We start from the raw sequence: 19845 nt of genomic DNA on the forward strand, positions 1-19845 counted from the left end.
AAAAATGGGGCACTGAACTGAACAGAGACTTCTCAACAGAAGAAGTTCAAATGGCCAAAAGACACTTAAGGTCATGCTAAACCTACTTAGCGATCAGTGAAATGCAAATCAAAACAACTTTGAGATACAGTCTTACACCTGTCAGAATGGCTAAAATAAAAAAAAAAACACCAATGATAGCCTCTGCTGGTGGGAATGCAAACTTGTGCAACCACTCTGGAAAGCAGTGTGGTGGTTTCTCGGGAAGTTTGGGATTAACCTACCCCTGGAGCCAGCAATACCACTCTTGGGAATATACCCAAGAGAGGCAGTTTTCTTTATTAATTAACCAATGAAAGCAACAGATAGATAGAAGACTCTCCTACATCAGTATGTGCCAGGTGAGTCGGTATTTATATTCATGATGGGAGTTTCTTGTATTAACATCATAAGGAAACTTAGAGTGTGTGTAGAAAAAACAGAGGCAAGTTCCTTTACAGTACTTTTAATGAATGTTTCTGAGATGATTTTTTTTGTTCTTTGCATTTATTGAAACAGATGAATTCATTTTTCATCTGCTTTAAACTTTGACTCACCCTTGTATTTGATAACCAGCCAGCATTCCCAAGCCTCAGAACACCTACTATGTAGTGTCATATTGAACCTCACTTCCATAGTCATCCATGTAGGCTATTATAATTTCATAAATTTCACTCCTATAGTCATAATGTAGGCTATTATAATTTTATAGGCTGGCTAAGATTAAAAACAAAAAACAAAATAAGCTAGAAATTTGTGTTTCAGTCCTGGAGACTAAGGAACCAAGATTAGCCTCTGATGAGAGATGATCTGTGATTCAAACATTCTTCGTTGTTTGGTTGGACTGATGGATAGAGGACTTGCCTAGCATGCACAAGGCACTGGCATTCCTAGTATCGCATGTATCTTAAGGTTTCCATTGGTATGAGGAAACAACATGACCACAGAACTTTTATAAAATAAAGTATTTAATTGGCAGTGTCTTACATTTCAGAGTCTTAATTCATTATTGTCATAGAATTAATTATAGTGGTACTCAGGAGACATGGTGTTGGAGAGAAAACTGAGAGCTCTATATTCTAATTGGCAGTCAGTGGGAAGAAAGAATGACACTGGACCTAACATGAGCTTCTGAAACCTCAAAGCTTGCCCCAGTAACATACTTTCTCCAGCAAGACCACATCTACTCTAAAAAGACCATGTATCCTAATGTTATCACTTTCTTTCAGTGTATGGGGGTCATTTTCATTCAAACCATTACAACATATATGCATGCACACATACACACACAAGCACAACCCTTAATGCAGGGTCTTACTATATCTCCTCACATGGTTTTTGTAATTATCTATTTTGTCTTTTTGTAGGGATACTAATTTCAATTATGAAGGTTCTGATCTCACATTCTAATACAACCAAAGATTTTACATTCTTGTATTTTAATATTATTTCCTTGAGGGGTATAGTTTCAGTATATGAATTTTAGAAGGTCATGATATAGATAATGCCATTCTATGTCCCTTACCTTTTAAATTTTTATTTGTTTATTTAATATATGTCAAAATAGGTCCTCTGTGGCACAAATAATAAAAACCAAGAGATAGATACTTGGATTGAACCTGATGATTAAAGAAAACAAGCAGTTAACCACCAGGGAGACCTTTTACCTCTATAAAATCTTCAGACTCAAAGAGTGATCCTGCAATGCTCTCCACCAACCTCAGACTCCAGACTCCACCGAGTTCCTGTCTCTTCCCCCTTATAATCCTCTCTCTGCTCAGCCATATTGCTCCTGTCTCCACCTCCCTAGTCCTGGAATAAAAGGTGTGTAATCCCAAGGTGTGGTATCACCTTAGTGTGACTTCTGTTACTCTTTAAGACAGATTCAGTCTTGTGTTGGCCACAACACAGAGATCAGTTTTCCTCTGTTTTCCTGTCTGCTGAGTCCTGGGATAAAACATGTGCCACCACTCCATGTCCTGCATGGATGACTGTACAGCTGCTTTGCCCTCTAATCTTCAGGCAAGCTTTACTTATTTAAACACAAATAGAACACCACTATAGTCCACAGCATGCAATTCAAGATTTAAAGCCAACGTACAGGAGTCTCCTAACTCTTCCAGTGTTGTGGGCCCTGTATGTTAAACTCAGGTTCTTAACTTGGTGGTAAGCACCTTTACCCATGAAGCTATCTTAGTGGCCCATCTTCAGTCTTTTTTCTTAAAACCATCCTCATGTAGTTATAGAAGCACACAAACACATACAATACCTACGATGAATAGTTGAAATAGATCTACCCATATAAACATGAATAACATTTGATATGTACCTCAAAATAAACTGTAAGAATTTTTAGTAATCATTATAGGGAAAGGTAAATATTGGAGACAACAATGAAATAATAAATCATAATGAGAAAATATTCTAAAATAATCATGTGTCTCTGAAAACAATATAAACAATGAAAATAAAAATAATTAAAAATTATATACGTGTCTATATATAATATATAAGTATTTCAAAAACATTTTATTATAATTATATTTTATATATGATACAATATAGTATTACCTGTAGATATTATATATAAGTGTATAATATAAATTTATGTATGTGTATTCATGCATACATACATTTATTAAAATATTAAATCTGAAGAAATAATTCAGAAAAAAATTTGTAGCATTTATAAAAATAAAAGCATTAATAAGTAAGAACTGTATTACTTGGGCCATTTCACTTCAATTACCTTAAAAGGGTGATGATAGGTTCCTACCAGTATCTGAAAATATAAGTGTGTGTGTGTGTGTGTGTGTGTGTGTGTGTGTGTGTGTGTTAGGGACCGCAGAGGCCAGAAAGCAGCATTGGATGTCCTGGAACTAGAGTTACAGGGAGTGGTGAACAGCAAGATTTGGGTGCTAGATATCAAAATCAGGTTCTCTGTAAGAGCAACAAGGGTTCTTAAGTACTGAGCTATTACTCCAGCTTTCTCAAATTTTGTTTTTGATATCAACTAACTCATCCGAGGATCTGAAAATTGCTAAGATGTCAAAGACTACTAAGAAAATGGAAGTCTACTCAAAATGTGTGAGTCAGGGTTCATCCTCTTATCCTTGGCTGTGAGAGACAAGTTTCACATGAACCCTGAATAACTTTCTTACAGACAGGAGACTTTCAGTGAGTGTTCAGGTTGTCTCCAATAAGAGCTGCATAAGGAATTGGATTTATCAGAGTTCTGTTAGCTCACTAACTTTCCTTCAGTTTCTAGAAAGTGGCCATATTCATGAGCTCTTTCAATGACTCAGCGTTAAGCCTCTCAATCATTTCATTCCTCCTTGATAACCAACCATGAGCTGAAGCCTTCTAAGAGCATTATGACAACTGGAGATAGTGAAGTCTTAACAAGGCATAGCGGCTGGAGCATTAAATCCACACACTGTAGATCAAAGGCTGTTGGATTTTCAACAGGTTTTAGTTGCATATCTTAAATGTTGCTGATGGTGGTAATGTAGGTTTGAGATATAGATTTTCAGAAAAGAAAAGCAGGGGCAAAGTATGCCTTTTCTTTACAAGTGAAGCTTTTCTTTGGAGGCTTGGATAGAATGGTGAAAACTAGCTTCCTGGTAAGTTGTTACTGACCCTGTAGTGTCCCATTACAATCTTCCTGAGTTGTCAAGCCATGCAGTGTAGCTGATATGCACTTCTCCTCCTTTGAGATGACTGAAAGGACAGTCTTCATCTTCTGCTGAGCTGCCTTTTCTTCTGTAAAGGACTTCTCTGTCTACCAAAGGGAACTTCTTCAGCGCCTGAATCAGCCTTTGTAGTGGTCCAATTCATTTACTAGAATGTTCTCAATCCTCCAGCCTCTCCGAGTGTTACCCTTTCGGTAAAGGCCAAAAGACATGGAATTTCAAGCCAGTTTTGGGATGATTGCTCTCTGTAATAACGTATGTGTCCTTTTAGGTGGCAGTCATTTTTCCATTAGAGCTATTTCACAGTAATAACTGCTCTACCATTTTACTTCTAACCCAGATCTCTTGTGTGTAGATGTGTGTGTGTGTGTGTGTGTGTGTATGTGAGTGTGTGTACATCTGTATTTACATGCACCTGTGTATGTGGTATGGCAGGGGCATAGGTAGAGTTTTAAGGGCAACCTTGGGAGTTCATACTTGCTTTCTACTTTTTATAAGGCCAGGTCTCATTGTTCTTTCCAGTGTGCTACAAAATCTTTTCTAGCTAATGCAGGGGTTTTAAGGGGTGTGTCTACCTCTAGTTTTGCTAAAAGAGCACTAAGATTTCTGATGTGAACTATTATTGGAGTTTTAACTTTAGTTCTAAATATTTTAGTTCAGGTGTTCATGTTTATGTGGCTTATTTTTTTATTCTTGTCTCTAGCACTAACCAGAACTCTTGAATACTAGGACTGTTAGAATTGTTTTCTAAGATAAGTCTTGCATATGTATCTGTAAGATAAAGTATTTAAACAGATTGCAGGATTGCCCTGCAATAAATAAATTGTTGAAATTATTGCCCTATCTCACGGGTTAATTGGTGAACAATACTAAGACCTCAAATTCTGTAACTGTTCTGTGAATAATAAAGATATATTTAAAAAAAGCACAGTGCTGGATCAGACTGTCTTTCTAAGCAACATATGAAACATAAAGGAGATCTCCCCATAATGCCTGAACATGGCAGTGCACTCAGTGTGTGTGGCTCCTTATTTACATGCATATACTTTAGATTCAACTGAACAATAGCATCTGCTTCCCAGAAAGTTGCTAGAGGAAACTTGTCATGAATATAATCACACATCAAAGATATAAAGCCTGTGTTTCTCTTTCACTATTTTTAAAATGTCAAGTCTCCCTCTGTGGGAAGCAGTCTACAACAACATGTATTGCATTCAATGTCAGAAAGAAAAAAAATGCATTAGCAATGTAATAGCATAACTTCCAGGTCACATATATTTTGACCATTATTTAAATCGGATGTCTTTGTAAGTAAAAGGAGTTTAGTTCAAAAGAAGAATATTTTTTCTTTACCACTCACCTATCATCCTTCCGCTCTAATGCTTCTACTGCATCTGTGATGAAAACATAATTATTTAATTATTATAACATTATTTCTAGAACAAAATTTTACCTCATATTCAAATGACCTTAAAACATTAGTGGCTTAATTTTTGGTGGCTCTCATTGAAAATATACAGAAGGAAACAATTTTGTGAGCAACTTACATAAAAAAACAGCATTTATCAATAAATTCAATGTGATAGTATAGACTGCTAATTTGACAGGCTATAGCATCATCAGAGAGACAGGCCTCTGTATATGTCAGTGAGTTTCTAGAGGAGATTAGTGCTAGGAATGTCGGGAGGGATTATCTTGGTGAGGTGAATTGAAGTGGGAAGGCCATTCTGACTGGGTGGCCTGGACTGAATCAGATGAGAGTATGAGAGGAGCGACAGCATCCATCTCTCTCTATGCCTCTTTACTGTGGATGTAATTTGTCCAGCCGCCTTTCAAGGTCCTGAAACCTGGGCTCCCCCAACAATATGCACTGTACCCTCAATATGTGAAGAGAAATACATTCTTTCTTTCTTAAGTTACTTTTACCAGGCTTCTGTCTCAGCAGCATTTAAAATAATTAATAGAATAAAGGATTGCCTTTGAAAATGATTAAATTCATTATTGTCAAAACGACATTTGTTTGGAGTCACAAACCAATACAGTCTTTATTCTTGATTAAAGAACCACACTATTTTGCATGCATTGATACTAGCATTGGTAAGCTATATACCAAAGCTTTGCATAGGAAGTCATTGTCACTTGCATTTCTGCATCTTGAATACTTGGCCCATGTTGAGTTAGCATTTAAGAAGCTGATAAGTTGGTCCTCTTTTGCTTCTGACATGGATAATTGATAGAGTGCTTGATGTAATAAAGACACAACAGCAATACCTCACCCCCTTCTGTTTGCCAAATCACATCTCCGCTGACTTGTGCAACTGCTGAGAACTTGGCTTATTTTAGTGGTAGTGGTGGGCATGGACAGCTATTTCTCCCAAACCATGACTTTTCTTTCACATTTTCAAGATATGTATGCTAAAGAAAAATAATTTAAAAATTAAATATTATAATCCTGTTAAGAAAGTCTGTATGGTGCCAAATATGTTTCAGCAAGTTTACTGTTTTCCCCCCCTTTATCCCATGCCTAGGGTGGTGCTTTCCTCACAGAGGTCTTCCACGAGGAAGCCTATCCTGATTCATGTACGGAGCAAGAACCCCTGTAAACCTTTGCACGGTGCCTTGTGAAATGCTTTATTCTAAAATTATAGTCAATATTTACCTCCTTCCATGAGCAACATTTTAGTAACCCAATGAATTTAACATAGTCCATCATATATCACTGATGCAGAATAAATGTTGACTTAATAATAGAAATATCCTCTAGTAGCGTGAATGAAGATTTATGGCTGATTACTTACAGTCATCTGCATGGTAGTTATATTATTAAAACATTCCCCAGGGCCCTTTTCAAACGTGCTAAAGTTGGAGTCCTAACTTTTACTTCTCAGGCACTGTCTTCCTTCTCTTTTCTCATTGTTCTCCCAGATTATCTGATTATCTAACAGCTTTGTAATCAACATTATTCCCTTTAATGATATTGAAGTAAAAACAATCTTTATTTTTCAGCCTCAAGGAGAACTACTTTACTTCATACAATTCTGCATAGTTTTTGGAGCTAGGAAACCAGAATCTGCATACATGAAAATTAGTTCTGGCAGTATAAAAATTATACTTCTAATAGAGTGGCTTGCACAGGTTTTTATGTTAAACATTTTTGATGAGTGTACTAAGTTCTTGGCTGTTCCTTAGAGTTATATCTTTTGATTCAGTGGATACTGTGTCAGTAGCTACTTGTATTCTTGATTTGTTAATATTCAAAGAATGAGAAATAATCTGCTCATTGGTGTGATAATTGGAGTTTAGCATCTGTAGCCAAAATTCTTTCAGTCAAACCTCAAAATGACTGTGGACTAGCTAAGTGGCCTTCAGATAGTTAATTAATTAAGTAATGTCTTAATTTTCTCATCTGCAAAATATAATAATACTATTGTACGGTTTAAATGAATTAACTCATGTAAAGAATTTAGAATATTGCCTGACACAATAGAAGAGCTTTAAAATGTTACTTGTTAATATTATTGTTAATATCATGTTGAAGCTAGTTATTAGTGAAACATAATGAAGATATTTAATCATTCATTGGCCAGGCAAAATAGTGGTTGACATTGAAAATAGAAAAGCTTGTGTGTTGGTGCTTCATTTTCTAGTGCACCAGAACATATTAACACACTGGGCTCTTCTCCAAGCTGCATAGTTAGCGATGTCAAAGCCAGTTCTGAGCCTGAATACATATTCCAAGCACCATACTTACATGGTACAGTAAAAAGTAAAATGTGGTACTTTATTGGAAACTGAAGATTATTCTTACTAAAATGTTGCTGGTAAATTGTTTCCTCTTAAATTTAAAAGTATCCTGACTTTTTTCATTGATAGATTTTAGCTTTCTTCTACACCCAGTAGAATAGTAAAGATCACACTGGAAAATCAATAGATCTTAGTTCATGGTTTATTTACTTGACCACATGTCACAGCAAGCTCACGTGTCTCAGTGTCCCTGAATGTCTATGTATTACTTTCGATATATATCTCACTGACCAAAAAGAGCAAGTGTTGTGATTATCTCGCAATGACAGCTGTTACTCTAAAGTTCTACCATATTGTAAATTTGACCAAGGACATAAAATCAACTCCATAAGTGTCTAATTGTATATTATATATGTGATATGAACTGTGTTCACTTAAATATGGATGTATAAAATTGAACAAACCTAGCAATGTTTATTAAATTTCTTTGCCTGAAAACAAAGAAAATTACCATCATTGGTCATGAATTTGCTTTATAGAAACTGTGTGTGCCTTGTATAGTTATGTGTTATCATTAACTACTGAGTCAGATCAAAGCTTGTTTTATAAATATGGTACCGATTGACCAATAGTTACAATGATTAGATCAAGAGGAGAAAAAGAGCTCTGTTTTTTAGATATTAAAAACTTGTGGAGGGAATGCTGTTTTTCTTTCTTCTCTTCTTTTTTTTTTTCTATACTTGTCTGAAAAGCAAAAGAAAGATTTTGGAGAAAGTCAGAAAATATAAATACAACCTTATAGAGTAATATTGGGATAGATATATTATTTAGTAGCTTTAAGAAAAGCAAATCAAGACAACTTTAAAATACCATCTTACACCTGTCAGAATGGCTAAAATAAAAAACACAAATGATAGCCTTTGCTGGAGAGGTTGTGAAGTAAGGGGTACACTCATCCATTGCTGTTTGGAATGCACACTTGTGCAACCACTTTGGAAAGCAGTGTGGTGGTTTCTCAGGAAATTCGGGATCAACCTACCCCTGGACCCAGCAATACCACTCTTGGGAATATACCCAAGAGATGCCCTATCATACAACAAAAGTATATGCTCAACTATGTTCATAGTAGCATTGTTTGTAATAGCCAGAACCTGGAAACAACCTAGATACCCTTCAATGTAGAATGGATGAAGAAAGTATGGAATATATACATATTAGAGTACTACTCAGCAGTAAAAAACAATGACTTCTTGAATTTTGCATGCAAATGGACGGAAATAGAAAACACTATCCTGAGTGAGGTAAGGCACACCCAAAAAGGGGAACATGGGATGTACTCACTCATAGTTGGTTTCTAGTCATAAATAAAAGACATCGAGCCTATAATTTGTGTTCCTAGAGAAGCTAAATAAGAAGGTGAACCCAAAGAAAAACATATAGTCACCCTCCTGGATATTAGTCTTCATCAGGCGATGAATGGAGACAGAGTCCCACATTGGAGCACCAGACTGAAGCCCCAAGGTCCAAATCAGGAGCAGAAGGAGAGAGAGCACGAGCAAGGAACTCAGGACTGCGAGGGGTGCACCCACACACTGAGACAATGGGGGTGTTCTATCGGGAACTCACCAAGGCCAGCTGGACTGGGTCTGAAAAAGCCTGGGATAAAACCGGACTCGCTGAACATAGCAGACAATGAGGACTGCTGAGAAGTCAAGAACAATGATACTGGGTTTTGATCCTACTGCACGTACTAGCTGTGTGGGAGCCTAGGCAGTTTGGATATTCACCTTACTAGAACTAGAAGGAGGTGGGAGGTCCTTGGACTCCCCACAACCCAAGGAACCCTGACTGCTCTTTGGGCTGATGAGAGAGGGGGAGTTGATTGGGGGAGTGGGAGGGAAATGGGAGGCGGTGATGGGGAGGAGACAGAAATCTTTAATAAATAAATAATAAAAAAAACAAAAAAAACTGTTAAAAAAAGAAAACAAGTGTATGAGATTGTATATATATATGAATATGGAATGTGAACTCATGAAATCAGTTATAAATTATAACATTTTTACAATGATTATTTATAATTATAGAATCTATATGTATAGTCCCTATATTTACTTTACTGAAAGTACTCTTATGAACCTTTAAATATGACAAAAACAATTTCATGATGAAGACAAACATACTTGTTGTATATGAAATAAATGTGATTTGCTTCTATTTTCCTTACAAGTTGGAAGAGGTTGCTTCGTAGTTTCATCTTTAGATGTTGAATATTGACTAAAGTCAACAATTCCAGGATATTAATCACAAACATCAGCATTTTAGTAAAGGAGGAAATGTTTTGTTCTATAGTGTTCAATAACTCATTTTATCTCTTTAAAACACTCTTAATTCTATATTTAAGTTTTTTTTCTTTTCTTTTATTCTTTTTCTTTAATCAGGGTTAAGATAGCCTTAAAGAAGGAGAGGGGAGGGTCCTGGGATCATGTGTGGACTTGCCTGTGGGTGCATGTGTTCTATGTGTGGGTCTATGTGTGCTATGATACGTATGTGGAGGGCAGAACACAGCTCTCAGAGTTCATTTTTCTGATTCCATCATAGGATCTGGGAATTAAGCTCAGGTTGGATCATCAGTTTTGCATAAGTGATTTTACCCCTGAACCATCTTGTGGGTTTGAAGCCAGATTAGATCCCGTTCTTCATCCTGTTTTCATTTTAATTACAGGAATATGTGTGTGCAGGGCTGCATGTGATGAGGAAAAGCGCACATGAGTGCCGTGGCCAAGGAGGCAAACAATGGCCTTAGATCTCTTGGGCTGGAGTTGCAGGTGGTTATAAATCACCTTGTGGGGGCTGAGAAGTTAGCCCCAGCCTTGGTGACAGCAGTTCATCTCTTAACCACTGAGTGCCACTACAACATCCCTGTGCCTAGTTAGTTGTTCTGTGGAATCTCAAATTTGCCCTCTACTAATGCTGTGTGTGCACTGTCTAAATATATTTTATGTTGCTAATAGATATTCACAGTGTGGGAATTTATAAACAGTAGAAGTTTCTCAGCTCATAGCTTTGAAGGCTGAAAATTCCAATAGCCAGGATTCACTGTCAGGTGAAGGACTCCATCCTGGATGATAACTGAGTGGGCAGGAAGCTTGTGATGAGAGGACACAGAACACATATGCTTCAACACCCTCTTTTCAGTTAAGTATTCCTTTTTTGCCCCCCCCCTCCCGTAGCACCAAACATAACCCTAATTTCCTCCCAGTAGCCTTTTTGCATCTATATAAGAGCTACAGATCCACACATGGACGATATGTCTAGACAATACCACATGGGGATCTAGGTGTCACCCCTGTCTAAGAGTTGAGAATCTGGCAAGTACCTGCCAATATTACAAGAAACTGATATATTTAAGTCAAAAAGAATATATATGTATTACAAGTAGGAACATAAGCAGAGAGGTTTGGAGCCTACTTTTAACTCATTACAAATAATGAAAAAGCCTTTGCAAGACTATTCCATAGACTTAAAGATACAATAAGATGGCATTGACATCAAAACATGCTTTGTGCTCTTGAAGGTGGCCACTTGTTGGTTCCTGGCAACTAGGTAGCTCAGACCCAAAATAATTACACAGAAACCATATTATTTAAATCACTGCTTGGCCCATTAGCTCTAGCTTCTTATTTGCTACCTCTTACATCTTAATTTAACCCATTACTTTAATTTAGGCATCACCACGAGGTCGTGGCCTACCAGCAAAGTTTCAACACATCTGTCTCCAGCAGCGGCTCCATGGCTTCTCTCTGACTCTGCCTCCTTTCTCCCAGCAATCAGTTTAGTTTTCCCCACCTAGCTCTGTTTCCCTATATCTCTGCTATAGGCCCAAAGCTGTTCCTTTATTAACCAATGGTATCACAGCATTCCGAGGGGAATCCCCATCACTGTGCAGTGATGTGAGAAGATTGCATGACCTTTGTGAGATTTGGTTTCGTTATCTAGTATACAAACATAGAGACACCTATGCTGAGCCATGGTGAGTAGGAAGTGGTGCAAGCACTTCTGAGCAGCATCTGGCTCCAGAAGTTTCTTGATAAATTTTGATCGTCGGTGTTAGCTCTTACCATTACTTTTAATGCTTTCTCAGTGTGTGTCCTGACAGTCATCGGAATATCTATTAACATCTCTACTGTCAGCTGCTAAAGGTTTCCTTATAATGAAGTATAGTATGCAGGATTAAAACCTGAGCCTCACATAAGCATCAGGGATATTTGCACTCTTCTGTTTGAGGAAGGCTGTTCTGCAGCACAGCTCACCTCCCCTTACAGGGCACTTAGCATACAACTCTCCCTCTTGCCTAGGAAGCCACAAAAGAAAGTGGTTTAGCATCTACCATGGCCCATGTGCCTTCAACGTCCAACTTTTGGTGCCAAATTCTTTTCTCAAGAAGTAGTAGGATGGCTGGCATATATTCCAGCTGTTGGTGCTGCCAAATGAATTCTTTTAAAAGCAGAACAAAACAGTGTTTTCTAACAGCACAGTCACCCGTCTCCTCCCCTCCCCTTTCATTGGAAAATCTTTTGTAAAGTCTAGCTTCCTGACAGCAAAAGCGTCAATGAAGCCTGTCTGTTCTGTATTTCCTATTATTCAGTGCAGATTGGAGAAATAAACCTTCCCATTTCCTAATAATTCTTACATTTTTATTTAACAAATAATTTATTTCCAAATATCGGTGTTCAGAGCATGATTTGGACAGGGAGGTGGAGTGAAAGGGTGACTCCTAGAAACCTGTTGCAGGCAATGTTTTTCTTCCTAAAGCACAATGTGATCAGGCAGCTCCCCAGGGAATTTACAGCAGATATGCTGGCGATCAAACTCCACAAAGACATTTTGGCCATTGGGGAAAAATCCATTGCTACATTGGGAGTAAAATACCTCAGAGAAATAACAGCATCTCTACTCTTCATTTCTCAGAAACATGTTTTTTGTTTGTTTGTTTCTAAGGCTGGACAGACAAGATTAAATTGCACTCTTATCATGAAATGAATTGTGTGAACAATAGGGAAATACATGTTTAAGTTATATAGAATTTGGTGCTTCTTGAATATACAGATCTGGATCTCTAAACTCCTGTCTACCTGGTATGTTGTGTCTGAGACGGTTTCTGCCCTGACACAAGTTACCGCTCTGCTCTTCATGTGTAGGGTTTCCACACTGTTCACAACACCTAGAACAGTTATAGCACCAACACAGTCCTGTTTCCCTAGGAGCTTGGATTCAGGTTCATAAGAGGGACATACATGCATGGCATTTGCTGGTACTCTTTAGGTTCTGAGACAGCTGTGTCAGTGCAGATGACTAGCAGAATGTGACCAGCATGTGCCACTTTTGTGTGGCACATGGATCAGTTTTCAAATACAACTTTAGGGTGGAGTGAGGGGTATGTGCATAAAAAAGTCTCAGCATGCCCTTGGGGATGCCATTTAGATTTATTTTGAATTCAAATTAAGGTATGTTCTGGAAATACACACACACACACACACACACACACACACACACACATATCATTGCTGATAAATTTCAGAAGCATCAATAAGAATGACATTAAGCATTAAGAAAGGCATACCCAAGGGACTAAAGAAATATATCAGATTGATTATATATTGAATGAAATACAGAAATGGGTAACTGTGTCTGGAGTTTTTCTTAGTTCAGTAACCAGATGCTGTTTTAAGTTATTTTTCTATTATATTTGATCCTTTTTGAATATAAAGAATTGTCTTAAATGCTAACTTCTTGATATTGTAGCTCATGAAGGAATGAGTCATTTTATCCTTTAACCATCCTATGACATGAGAAAGGTATCTAGAGCTTTTTGTCTGTAAAGAAATATAAACTCAAAAAAATGTGAGGAAAGGATTTTTCAAAATTAAATTTGTGTCTTCTTCTTATTACTCTGGGCATGGAATAAAATGTGAAATAACCAATAAATTAAAAGTGACAGTCTTAACTATTGAATACTACAAATTCTTCTTCTTTTTTTTTTCATTTCAGCTCTCAGGAGAAGTAATTTTACAAATTGCAAGTGAACCTGTTCTGCCCTTCAGTGCCCTTGATATAGCCCTAGGAGTTCAAAACAGCCTTAGAGGTAAGTGTTCTTTAAATGCTTATAATTTTGATGAGTGAAAAAGTTTTCAAATACTTTGAACAAGGACTAAATAAAGTATCCAGTGTCTTAAAAATTATAACAATGATTTGGCTGTGTTCCTCTGAGGGGAAAATGAGAACAGTTGAAAAATGTTTAAGCCACCCTGCAGTCAGAAACGAGAGAAACCTTTGTGTGACAGAAGGCAGTGTGTCGCAGACTGGAGGAGTTTGACTGCTCTCGTTCGTTACACAGATTTGAATCTCAAGTCAGAGGTTCTGTAACTATCCACAGATTCACTGTGACTAGCAGTTCAGGAATCCGACCTTTTCCATCATTGGACACAAGATGAAATCCGAAGTTCCTCCTTTGGGACTGGTTCCTGTGGGATGTGGTTCATGTTCTTGGCTCATGTCAAAGGCAGCAGTGAGGCAACTGGAGAATCAATTCCATCGTTTCCATCTCAGTCCCTCGCATATAAACATCTGCAGCACTCAGAACCTCACCTTCCAATTAAGCTGTTTCTTGGCTTCATTAACTAAAAATAAAGGGGGAGACTGTGATTAAGGTTGTCATTAATCTGAGTAACATATTCTGTTAGCATATCTTTAAGGAGTCGGGGATAGAAAACTACTCAATTGGAAAGAAAACCAGTGTTTTAGCTGCAGTGTTTAAAGTGTCCCTTGACAACAGAGCAACATCCAAAGATTTATAGTAACTTGGAATTGAAAACATTTTTTTTAAGTTGAAGCCATTCTTCCTTAAACAATTATCCAAGTTTATCTATTTATTATATGCTGACTATTACACTGGATGACAATGGCTTTGCCAGCTCTTTTACCTACTCTTGTTGATCTCTGTAGCTCTCCTCTTCTGTGCTTCCACAGGCTCCCCTCACTCCGAGGTTGCCATGGCTACTTGTGCCACTCTGTCACCACTTTACATTTGCTATTTCGAGAATATCTGGAGCTCAGAATCAGGGTAGCGAATCACGTGGCACTTTGCAAAATAACCATAGAGCAGGTACAGAAAATAAATAGTTCTGTGAATAATAACCTTTTCATAAATATTTTATATTTTAAAAAAATCTTTTCCATTTGTTCTAGAGGTTGTTTTTCTTTCTTTTTTAGCATCTGAAATTTATCCTCTATAAAATTCTGTTGGCCTGGAAGATCGTACTTTAAACTTCCAGAGAACAAAAGAAGAGGCTTTTTACATTATGACATCCTTGAGAAACTTGAAAATATCAACATTGTCTAATAGGATTATAAAAATTCTGCAAAATTGCCTATGATCAATGCCTATGCAAGAAAGAAAAGTAGAATTAAATTTAAAAAGGTTAAAGAAATTAAGGAAGTAAGAACATAAGTATTAACAAAATGATTTTAAATCAGGGACATTTGCTACTTGATTTTTTAAATAATTGAGTTTATTTTTAAATACCATCAAGTAAGCATACTAGTTAATTATTATAACAACTACTAACATTTTTATAATGCAGAGCACTTCTAGGGCTCAAAAAGATCTATTATTCATGGTGAGAGTTATATTATTATTCCAGTTTTGATAGGCAGTTAAAGACCCCTTTCAATTTAAGCCCCATCTTTCTCTCAAGAGAAATAACATGTTACAAATCATTTTTCATGAAACTCTGTTGGACTTCACAGGATCTCCTAAAATGATTCAATAACTATGTTAAAAATTCACTGAATATATATGGCATGCTTACCTCAAATAAAAAAAAAAATAGAGGGGGCATGAGGGGACGACATACCAGTTTTGTTACATGCTGCTCAAACCTCAAAAGAACCCTGAGGGCCAGGCATTAAGTACAAGTTGAAAAATTTATATGTCATTGTGATCTCCACAAAAACAGCTTAGAACAATGGTATATGTGCAAACAGCTTAGCACAATGATGTGTGCTAAAACATCTTAGAACAAAGCTGTGCGAGAGCAGCTTAGAACAATGCTGTGTGGGAGCAGCTTAGGACAATGCTGTGTGGGAGCAGCTTAGAACAATGCTGTGTGGGAGCAGCTTAGGACAATGCTGTGTGTGAGAGCAGTTTAGAAGAATGGTGTGTGGTAGCAGCTTAGAACAATGCTGTGTGAGAGCAGCTTAGGACAATAGATAGTGTGTGCAAGAGCAGCTTAGGACAATGGTGTGTGCAAAAGCATCGTTAGAAAGACTTAAAAGAGAATGGACAGATAGAAACCAACCAAGTATATCTGATGGTAGTCAGGTGAAGAAGTTTGGCATATTTTTGTTTTGATGATGATGGTGTTGTGAGGAGGCAAAATTTGATCACAAAGGAAAGAATGAATAACTGGCTTGATTTTTCTTGAGAAGGAGATACCTTTAGTTTCAGGTCTTTGCTATGATAAAGACAGGTGTTGGCTTATTTGGGACACATTAACAAAAGTTGCAGACTAGATAAACAGCGAGGATTTATAGCTCATAGTGTTTAGGGCCGAGAACCTCAAGATTCAAGCCCAGCATATTCAGTCTCTGCATCCTGGTGCCCAGATGCTGATGGTTTTCTCTAACCTCACAAAACAGGGAAGGATGAGAGGTATTTGGGTCTCTTACATGAGAGTGTTTGTCTTATACCCTAGCCATTTCACAATGTCCAGACTGACTAATGCAATTCATCTGGGGGTTAGGATGACAGGATATTAACATCAAGAGAGGAAAGCATCTAGAACAAAGTGGGAGTAGAAAAATTAGTCCCTAAAGTATGAAGAAAGAAAGATATAGAACGTGGTAGATGGTAAGTGTGCATGCATGAACAGCTTGTATATAATGGTTCTGTTGGACTTCTCCATATTCGGTCCATGGTTCACATCGATGAGGACGACTAACTAGGTTTAAGTGTGGGCATGTAAGGTCTTCTCAAGTCTCTCTATTAATAAAGAATAAAGTAATTGTGTAGGGACAATGAGAGAGGAAAGTGTGACAATTTCTTAGAGACCCTAGAATGTGTAATTTAATAACTATACATTGGAAATGTGATAACTCAGCATAATTATACAATTTTATACCTTCAGATGGAGACATAGTACTGAATGAGAACAATTATTCCCTAGCATGCTGGTTAAGCTCTTACAGCAAAACTGAGGCAATTACCTTTATTTCATCTAAATAATCTGTATACAAGAGCCTTCTGTAATGGTGATTCAGGAAAATGCAGAATAATACTTACTTTTTTATATAAAGAATATATATTCTTGACAAAGTTTGAAGGTTGGAAAGGTATGACTTAATGCTAACAACTTTATGATCTTAGTCAATCCTGATGCTTCAGTTTGTGCTTTGGGAATCTGCATCCCTAAAGCCTAGGGTGCTTCTTTGCTCCCAGCATGTAGGAGATAACACTGAAAAGATATCCTCACTGCTCTGAGAGTTACCTCAGACGATTCTTAGTTTCCTTTTTAAGACAAAGTATCAAGAAGATCACAGAAACTATCATTTTCTTCCATTTCATTAACTGAGAACTAAGTTGTCAAAAATAAGCAAGAATTAATTCAGATTTATGATTGTTCAGATTGGGAAGTGATTTAGAAATCTCTTTTTCTCTCCCGGGCCTAGTCACAGACAAGACATGGCAGACAACATAATCCAGACGTTAGCAGGTAGAGAAGCAATTAAATTAGAGCAGCGCCAGGCTTAGGTTATAGCAAGAAGACGAATCACTCATCAGGTCAGTGAGATGTCTCAGGAGAAAGATGCTGAGAGCCTGAGCGCTGCCCTTCATGCAGATCCTGTGGGGTGCATTATTCTGAAAGCATCCCTTCTCCATAAAGAAACTAGAACTTTTCCAGGACCTTACATGTAGCAAAAGCTAGTAATACACTTTGAGGTCACTTAAGACGTAAGACTGCTATCCTCCTGTATACTCAGCTGTTTAACCTACCTTCAAGAAAACAACTAAGCTTCTTGCTTTAAATTTTCTATGTAATCAACTTTTACAGGCTAATAATGCACAACTTAAATTATATGCTTTTCCATGCCCCTGGAAAGCAATAAATGAGTATATGTATTAATGTGTACTGAAAACTATTTGTAAGAAAAAAATGTGTTTAATAAATGTTGGACACAATGTATGCATCTTGTTTGATAAACAATCTTTGTGGTACTCTGTTTTCAGGATAATTTGCAGTCAGTGACTTCATCGCTTGTAACTCTGTTAAAGATTGCTGTACAGTACTCTACTCAAGTTGATTCTTGTGTTGTTCAGAAAATGAGAGCCAAGCTCTTTGTTATAGACACACAGACAGAGCCAGGGAAAAATGTATTGACAAGATAGCATTCACATAGGCATAGCTTCATTCTATGACAGAAAACACCAGAATAGAAACAAGCAACAGAATTGAAATCTGCCCTTGCTCTTGGTTAAATGGTATCAAGGAGAAATATTTTATTATTTTTTTTCTAACTCCAGTGCTGACACATTCTTGGCAAAACCAACACAATATTCACATGTAGAAGAAAGCTGACTCCCACACATTGTCTTGTGACTTCCATACATGCACCATGGCACATGAGCACACACACAAAATAAATGTGTAAAAATGAAAACACTCTACATGTGGCCCAAGTTATTAACAACCCTCTAATTAGGAACATGCCACGATAGCAAGAAAAATCATGATTAAGAGATGAAACCTTGGTTATTCCGTGGGGATTTATTTCCTTTTGAGATCAAATACTGCTGTCTAAATGCAGCCGTTTTCATGTGATCCTAAGCTTTATGAGGGCTCAGGCAGGAATGCCTGCCTTCTTACTGTTTTCTTAGGCTGCCTTTTCTACGGGTGAAGAACTTTGCCTTTCACGCTTAGTGATTTTCATTGTTTTATGTCTCATGGTAAACTCCTTGGGTACTGCCATGTTCCTTTAATTCAGACGTTAGATTTTAGAGTTATCCATATTAAAATCTCAGTGACAGGAAAATAAAATGTAGCAAACATAAGTTTAAAATTCTTTTAATACCTTGTGTCTAAATATTTGTTCAAAGAGCTGCAGTTTGTAGTCTTCAACATAGGCTTTTTCCCCATTTTGATATTTTAGTCATCCCAACTTAAAATGATGAAATATTCTCTGCTTTCTAACCTGCATGAACCTATTCAGTGACTATCATATTGGCTATAACTGTGTTTCCAATACATATTATTTCAAGGTGCTAATGTATAAATATGACAATGATGTCAATATTTAAGTGATTGATTTTGTCAACAATGCTAAACACTCCACTGTACTAAACAGTTTATGTAGTCTGTTAAAAGAAACACACATTTTTGTGGCTTAATACAAGCTTAAATTGCTGATTTATTTCTTACTTTGTTATGACAGTCAGCAGTGATTAGTCTCAAGTTCTAAATTATAGTAAAGGAAAAGAAAGGTGACCTTCAAGGCTGAGCGATAAAATACTGTTTCTCCTGACTGCCAGCAGCGCGAGGACTAAGGTCTCTGAAACCCAATTGCATTTTCAGTACTGTAATTTTTACCTCTTGACAATTGGCCATCTTGTTTATTTATGATACTAGTTTATGGTCACAGCCAACCATTCTCCACTGTTCCCACAAGCACTAGAAAGAGGGATCATTTACTAGTGAATAATTTGATTGAGTTGATTTACTGCATCTTTCTTGAAAGCATGTTTTGACTGAGTGACCTTGGCTCTTAATATTTGGTCAATAACAAAAAAGGAAAAATGAATATATTTATCCATTGCTTGGGGAGATGGAATGGAAATAGTGGCTTATAAGGTAAATGATACACTTCAGATACACTTCAGTGTTTTAATGCATGTGTGTGCATGCAGGTGCACATGTGCATACATTAAAAGACCAAAAGACAAGACTTGCTGCTCTTCCTTTGTCCTCAAGTGCTACATGTCTTTTAAGGCAGGGTCTTTCAGTATCCTGGACTGAGTAACTAGTTTAAGATGGGTGCCAGTTAGCCCAGGATCTGCCCTCCTCTGACTCCACAAAGGTGGAATTCTAAGCCTGTGCCAACACCTTTAGCTTTTCATGTGGATGCTAGGGATTGCTCTCAATTGGTCATGATTCTAAGGCAAGCCCTTTAACGACTTATATATTTTCCTCAGACTCCTTAGATGGACTTTTGATAAAAGAAACGTCAAGCCTGAAAGATTCTCTTAGAAAGTGATAAAACTAGATTGTTGGAGTAGAGTAGGCATTAAGGAAACAGAAAGTAAAGCAATCTTATAGTTTGGGAACCTGCAAACACACTA

At 37.1% G+C, this 19845-nt stretch overlaps 1 protein-coding gene across 1 annotated transcript in view; it reads left to right on the forward strand.

The window, feature by feature from the left end:
• Naaladl2 (N-acetylated alpha-linked acidic dipeptidase like 2) overlaps window positions 1–19845 on the forward strand; it is an 835422-nt gene that overhangs the window by 757677 nt on the left and 57900 nt on the right. The window contains exon 12 of the mRNA XM_041659204.1: window positions 13503–13596. Within this exon, the coding sequence (XP_041515138.1) occupies window positions 13503–13596 (94 nt within the window). The remainder of the gene's footprint in view (window positions 1–13502; window positions 13597–19845) is intronic.

This window comes from Microtus oregoni, unplaced genomic scaffold (genome assembly GCF_018167655.1).
Source record: "Microtus oregoni isolate MIOR12 unplaced genomic scaffold, Mior012 000010F_ref0000083, whole genome shotgun sequence".
NCBI lineage: Eukaryota > Metazoa > Chordata > Mammalia > Rodentia > Cricetidae > Microtus > Microtus oregoni.